Below are 7,320 nucleotides of genomic sequence, written 5' to 3' on the forward strand. Positions count from 1 at the left end.
TAAAGAATATCTCTTTGGATTTGAGACTTTAGTGTTACACCAAATACACAAAATAATGAAACTTGAAATCGCATCATATGACCCCTTTATATTTTTTTTATTTATTTAACAATTTTATAAAATGATTTTTAATAGTTTTAGTAAACAATAACATCACTGATACTGAGAAAGTAACTTGGTTTACCTTTTTGAGCTTGCCATTAAGTTAAAATAGACCTTAAATTGCAAATAACCTGGAATATTCCTTTAAAGGAATGTTCCGGGTTTAAAACGAGCTCTATTGACAGTATCTGTGGCCTGCCTTTGATTACCACCAAAAACAATTTTGATAAGGTTGTGAAAACAAGCATAAGTTGTTTACAGGAATGCAGTTACAATGGAAGCCCATGGAGCAGGAACTCCAGAAGGGTTTACAAAATGAAAAGCAATGCTCAATTTTGTTGAAGCACTTATATTAATGCTTCAATTCCAAAATATGCCAACAGGTGAATGAACTTCTGTTCATACTTTACCAATTTGATTCCTGGAAGAAGATGTGCACACATTGTGTGGAATTAGAGGGTCAAAATATGGATATAACTGTGCATTTGGTATATTAGTGGTTTTGTCACACTAGGTCCATTTTAACACTTATAATACATACGTCATTACGTCATACGTTTTTTAACATCTCAATGCAGTGTCCTACCCCATATACTTGCATTGTAAGCGCATTACTTTATACACAACTTTTGCTTGTTTTTAAAAACTCAAGACAAGTCAAAATAAATAATTTTTTGTGGCAACTGACAGCACGCTATGGATCTGAACCCGGAACATTCTTTTTAATGCCATTTGAGCTTAAAAAGTAGCTAAAGCAAGCATCTATATTTCATTGAAATTTGGTATTAATTTGAATAAGCATAAAGAGTCATTATCCTTGCATGTGCTCAGAGGCATGGCATACTGTACAGACAAACCAAATCCGTTTCTCCAGATGAATATATATCATTTTATTTTGTTATAGTTTAGTGTTTCCATTGCAGATTTGAATTCTGTCCTTTTGAAGGAAATTATAAAAACAGATGACTTATCTTTTCCTCTCCGCTTCCCCCTGTGTTCCCCCCTGGCCTGTGTGTGTGTGTGTGTGTGTGTGCGTGTGTCTATAGGGAGGAATAGACCTGTTTGGAACTAAATGCCTCTCCTGGCTCTGCTGCCGGCAGAAAAAAGTGCCCAAGGCTCGGTACATGCACCTGGCCCAAGAGCTGAGCGTGGATCCCGACTGGCCTCCCAAACCTAAGAGCACTACTGAAGCCAAACCTACCCCTCATCTGGACGACTGCTCTTACCAGATTGAGGCCATTTCCTAGCATTTCCACCAACACACTCCGTATTGTACGTTCAAATCACCAGGGATTCCTATAAACAATTGAAACTGTCAAATTAATGAATTTGTTAAAACAGATATGAACTCGTTAACCAAATGTGGCTCTTTAGATCACCTTCTCCATGATTTTACGGTCCTGTGGCTCTCCTACGGATATCACGGAGGCTCTTCACTGGATTTCAAGCGTCGTCCTGTTAATGTAGTATTGAATCATCTCTACAGGTTTTGCGGCAGAGGCTGCATGCTACACTTTGGAAACCATCGCTGCTTGCGGAACAAACCAAACCAAACTCTAGTGGCTCACAGAATCCAAGATTCAGCTTAATTTACAGCCAGCTCGTTTTTACAAATATATCGGCGTATATATATAATTAGACCTGATCTCTACTTTTCATATCTCTTCCCATGGAAGAATCGAGGTGGGAATTTAGTTGTGGAAGGCCAAACATTGTGAAAGTGGTTTGTGTTTTGTTCACTACTCCTGGCGCAGTATCTGGCGATGGGTTTTGATTTTGGTCCATCTTGAAACTTTGTACCGTTTTTTTTTTTTTCCTCCATTGAAAACAGTGTCTGAAAACTGTCAAGTCCTGTTTATTCAAAAAAAATGAAATTTTTGCAATGACACATTTGTGGGAATTGCACTGGGAATCGGCTGGAAGGGGCTCAGGTGCATTGATTGCTCATTGAGAAATTTCGGGCACATTCGTTAGGAAAAAGTACAAATGATAGACCTTTAACCTGGAGTCTTTGTGTGAGGTGGGGAAATTTTGCAATCCAAATCAAATCAGACTGCCAATGAAATCACTCAAAATTGGCCAGTTAACAGTATTACTTGTGCATGACTTGTTAACGGTTTTGCTGCTAATCTAGGAAAAAAAGCTACTTTTTTTAATCCTAAAAACAAACTGTTTTTCAAAATGTTGCAGATGGTCGGTCCCTTCCATGTTTCCAGATGTGATTTATTTGCATAATTTATGCAGTCCAGTTCAACTATCCTCAACTTGCTGGTTTTTGTCTGTATGTTTTTTTGGTTTATGTATTTGTTTGGTTTTTGAAGGAATAACATGTTTGTTCGTTTGTTTTTGTTTTGTTTATATATACACGTGTTGTTCCTGAAATGAACCACTAAGCAATATCAGGTGATCACCTTAGTTTTTTTTTACCTGATAGTTTGTATTGTCGCTCTGCAAAAAAATCCAAGACATTGATAGTGCTTTTTTGGTCAGTCATTTCACTGAGGTCGGTGTTCTTTTATTTATTTTTTTTTTTTTTTGATGGATTTTAACATACAAAAAGTCGCAAATGGAAAATTATTTAATAGTAAAATTTTACTATTTTTTAAAAAAAAAGTACCAATTGCATGTCTACTGGACTGCACTTCATTTAATGAATATGTAAGATAATAAAATTTGTAAACATATTAAAGATACGTTCTACATTAACCTTAAAATGTTCTTTGAAAGCAAAGGAATGTGCAAATTTTTAAAAAGGACTCCATGAAGTTGAAGTTCATACAGTAAATCTTACAATCTGATCACAGATTTTCTTCCATGTTTGCATTTATTTATTGTTTGGTCTTCAAATTCATGTTGATTTATTTTGCTGTATGGGGCATTTTTAATTCTTCAGTTTAATCTGAAAAAGGGCTGAATCTGTCTGTCTTTTTATTGCTCCATTTCTGCAATACTTTGGTACTGTTTGATTTTTGAAATGGTATTGAGAATCTGAAATAATTGCAATGTGTTCTTTTCAACGGTATTTGTCCGATATTGTATCAGTATGTTTGTTTATATCATAAACGTGTTTGCTGGGCATTCCTTGAATGAGGCAACAAAAAAACTCACCTTGCTCTTATTGACCTGGGTGACACGATCAATTAAATTTTTATTATATAAAGTTTTATTAACTACCACCTCAAAGCATCTGCTCGCACCATCTACTGAGCCCGGATGGATAAACAAACACAATCTTTTTTTTTTTTTATATATAAATATGTCATTAACAAATGTGAATGCAATGCTTTTGGTATTGGGGAATGTTAAATTATTTTCTTTTTTTAATTAATGCTGATTTTGTTATAATTTTTTGCTTTTTTTTTTATTTCAATTGATTCATTTGTCTTGATCTGAACTGTGTGGTGTGGCAGTCAGTTTCTCTTCCTCTAGGAGGCAGTAGGTTGCTGCTAGGCCTTGGAGAACATCATTAAATCCTCTGTCACAATAACAAATCTACACCTTATGCACAGTTTTATTGGTTTTGTTCACTTTCACACTTTCAAATGCACACTGAAATATCCGTCACGTCACTCTTTATGTTCCATGGCAATCATATATGTGCTGAAAAGTGATTTTTCCAAAACGGGGGCCATGTTCACGTCACTTGTATGTCATATCTGCAGTTCTATAGGATACGAACGCATAGGAATAAGAGTGTTTGATTACTTGGAGGTAATTCAGTTCACATTGTTACTCCTTACTTATGCTTGTTCATCTTGTACCATATGTTGTATTCATTTTCATGTGAGAACGGTTTATCAATCATGAGCAAAAGTTCAGCCACTGGTTCTTTTAAAGCTGGAGTGGTTAATTTCCTCAGGGAAATGTGTGTATTTGTAATGATTAATGCTAAATAAATATGGAAAAATCATGTGGTAAATCAGTATTCTTGGTGATGTTCGGTAGATATTCTAAATCCCACCACTTTTTATTTTTGAGAGATGTAAAATGTCACTTGTTTTTTTTTATATATATATATATATACATCTGTTTTATTTATATTTATTTTATTTGCTTTGATAAATATTGTAAGTTTTTTTTTTTCCTTCCCTATTTAGTTCTCTGTAATAAATGTCAAAAACAGATTTTTGTTCATTGCGAAAATGGGATCTGAGAAACTTTCCTGTTCTTTAGCGGACTTTTTTTTTTTTTTTTTTTTCAAAGTGTGTGGGGCTAAATAACATCCAAAATACTAGGCATATTGTAAACATTACCTGCTGTACCCTAGTTAGGACATGGTAAAAAAAAAAAAAAAAAAAAAAGTAATGAAACAAGACAAATTTGTGTGTTGCATGTACTTCATGCGAATAAGCAGTGTGTTTGACTTTTGATTGACATTTTAAGTAGTCATTTATTGTCATTTTCAATACAAGGGCAATCATACTTGTGTTTTCTTTTTATTTCCTATTATTCCTTGATATTTTATTTGATGCTGTTCTGTTTTGATGAATAGAAAGATAAAAAAAAGCATTTTTTTTTAGCTTTTTTTTCCTTTTGTAACAAATGTATTTTCGGTCATTTATGATCAATTTAATGCATCCTTTCTGAATAAAATATTAATTTCGTTCAAAAAAAAGAATGTAACCGTTGACTTATATTGTAATCAAAAGTCAAACACTTACTAGAATAGCACCGTTAATTTGTGTAATAAATGAGCAAAATCTAAAACGGAAACTAACATTTAGTTATCTAGTGTGACTCCTGCATTGAGAGGTTCTGTGTTTTGCTTTTTGGTTGTTTTTTTTATTTCTGAATGACTTAACTTGACATTCATTTCTTTTGGTTTCCAGTAGCTGTGATAGCAGACAGACAGACAGCAGCAGTAGTAGTGTGAAGGGAGAGAAGTGTAGCACAGGAAAATTCTAGAAAAAAACCGACCATGGAGAAAATAGACCCATTACATTTTCAGTGAGGGTGAGCAGTCCTTTCATGATATCACCTATACCAGGATCTTCCACTGGGATCTTCACCTGCTGGCCAGTGTTGCCAACTTAGCAATTTTGTTGCTAGATTTAGGAACTTTTCAGACTACCCTAGCAACTTTCTTCCAAAAGCACCTAGCAACAAATTTAGCTATTTTTTAAAGTTTATTTGGCAACATTTAGCAACTTTTGATAAGTGACTCAAACGATTAAAAAAGGCACACATTTTCCATCTAAATTACACAAAAAGAGGAAACCAAAGGTGCCTAGCAGTACACAATTCACATGAATTAAGTTGGCTGCTATTAGCAATTGTTTAATTTAATAATAATAATAATAATTGAATAATTGTTCATTTATGATACACCTTGTTAGTAGCTTGTACTTGAGTTTGTTGATCAGTTAGTGCACGGTAAGAAAAATATCTAGAAAAATGTAGTAATTTTCCAGGACATTATCCATTGTAACCCTGTAACCCGAAAACACAAAATGCAATGCGTAATTAAAAATGTAGGTAAAACAAAACGTGTGAATTATAATTACGGAAAATTCCTTCATATTAATTGATTTTGCCCTATTTTTACAGACTTTTCTTAGAGTGTAGCATACGAACTACTAATACACTGCTTAAAACTATAACTGTTCAGAATGAGTAGTTTTACTAATTTACTAGCTAATAAAAATAAACTTAAATTGTAATTGTTAAAAAAATAAAGTGTTAAATAATTCAATGTTGTATTTAAAATTAGTTATTTATATTTTAATATTATATTATGCATTTATATGACTTTATAAACACATCTAAATTAACATATAAAAAATTTTTTTGTTTTGCTGAGATTTGATGCAGTGACACAATTTTGCATCGTGATAACGCAATGACGTCACCGCGCAATGACATTGCGTCATTTAGCAACTTTTAGCAACAAATCAACCTTCCTTTAGCAACTTCCCCTGAAAATTAGTTGGCAACACTGCTGCTGGCTCTCAAATGGTGGCTACCTCTGAGCTCTACAGAAATACCTGTATGTCCGACTCTTAATGTGTTTTGGTTTCTTTAACGCTTATGCCAGGGTTCAAAAGACAAGCACATCATGTGACCCGAGCAATTGTCAAGGTCAGTTTGTTTAAGCGCCGCATTTCTGTGAACTCTTTCCTGCGTCAGTAGTGCTTATGTGTCACAGCATGTTTTTTTTGTTTGTTTTTTCTTGTGTTTGCCCATAAATTTATACATTAACCCGACTTAAGCCCCCATTAAAAATACGACACTCTTTGGCCTCAAGCTCTGTCTCTGAAATATCGATTTGTTTAGTTTTTAGGTCGATTTGTTTAGCGTTCTGGTCGGGCTCCAGCTGATGTTTTGTTTGAGGATGCTGGTCCAACAGGAACATATGCGACTGCAAATGTCTGCTCTTATATAACGACCAGGCTTGTTATGATCCACAAATGACCACTCTCAGTAAAATTCAGTGACTTGGAGGGTTTGATTATTCATTTAAGTGACTTTTAAAGCTGCCAGATAGTGGATACCCAAACACCACAGCTAAATGTACTTGTGGAGTATTTAATGTGATGTTCAGTTACTTCTGACCAAGTAATGCAGTCTTGGTCAAAATGTTCTTCGTTTTGATAATGTGCTTGTAGCTTTATGGTTCATCTCATTTTCAAAATGTATTTGCAGTTTTATTTATTTTCAGCATTAGCTTCTCTGTTAACAACACATGACCCCGTTGTGATAAACCCAACTAACCGTCGTGCAACTCACTGCCATTGGCTGATTTTGTTGAATTTTAAGAGAGTAAGACCATACGGACAAGTAAATATTTACCTGCCATTAGTGTAGAAGCTAATACGAAAAAAACTAAATGCAAGTACACTTTGAATACAAGAGAAGCCCCCCCCCCAGTTAATGTTTATTTTATTTCAAGTAACAAAAATTGTTTTAGTTTTATTTATTAACTGCAACTCAAACAGCCCTAGTCTAAATGGCTTGATTAAAAAAAAAATCCATAACAATCACATTATAAACCAGTGGTCTTCACTATTTTTTTCATGGGAGCCGCACTGATAGGGCAAAGTCAATCGGAGAGCATCGGTGTCATGGACGTAGGACAGAGCAAATGTTAAAGGGGTCATATGATGCTGCTAAAAAGAACATTATTTTGTGTATTTGGTGTAATGAAATGTGTTTATGCGGTTTAAAGTAAAAAAAACACATTATTTTCCACATACTGTACATTATTGTTTCTCCTCTATG

At 34.2% G+C, this 7,320-nt stretch overlaps 1 protein-coding gene across 3 annotated transcripts in view; it reads left to right on the forward strand.

Annotated features, from left to right (window-relative positions):
• LOC107718210 (probable cation-transporting ATPase 13A3) overlaps nucleotides 1–2,413 on the forward strand; it is a 40,365-nt gene extending 37,952 nt beyond the window's left edge. For all 3 annotated transcript variants that reach the window (XM_016525192.1, XM_016525191.1, XM_016525193.1), the window contains exon 33: nucleotides 1,149–2,413. In XM_016525192.1, coding sequence (XP_016380678.1) covers nucleotides 1,149–1,349 — 201 coding nt within the window. In that variant the 3' untranslated portion in view covers nucleotides 1,350–2,413. The remainder of the gene's footprint in view (nucleotides 1–1,148) is intronic.
• The last annotated feature ends 4,907 nt before the right edge of the window (nucleotides 2,414–7,320 follow it).

The sequence above is a fragment of the Sinocyclocheilus rhinocerous genome, unplaced genomic scaffold (genome assembly GCF_001515625.1).
Source record: "Sinocyclocheilus rhinocerous isolate Xijiao unplaced genomic scaffold, SAMN03320098_v1.1 scaffold1111, whole genome shotgun sequence".
In the NCBI taxonomy this organism is placed as follows: Eukaryota; Metazoa; Chordata; class Actinopteri; order Cypriniformes; family Cyprinidae; genus Sinocyclocheilus; species Sinocyclocheilus rhinocerous.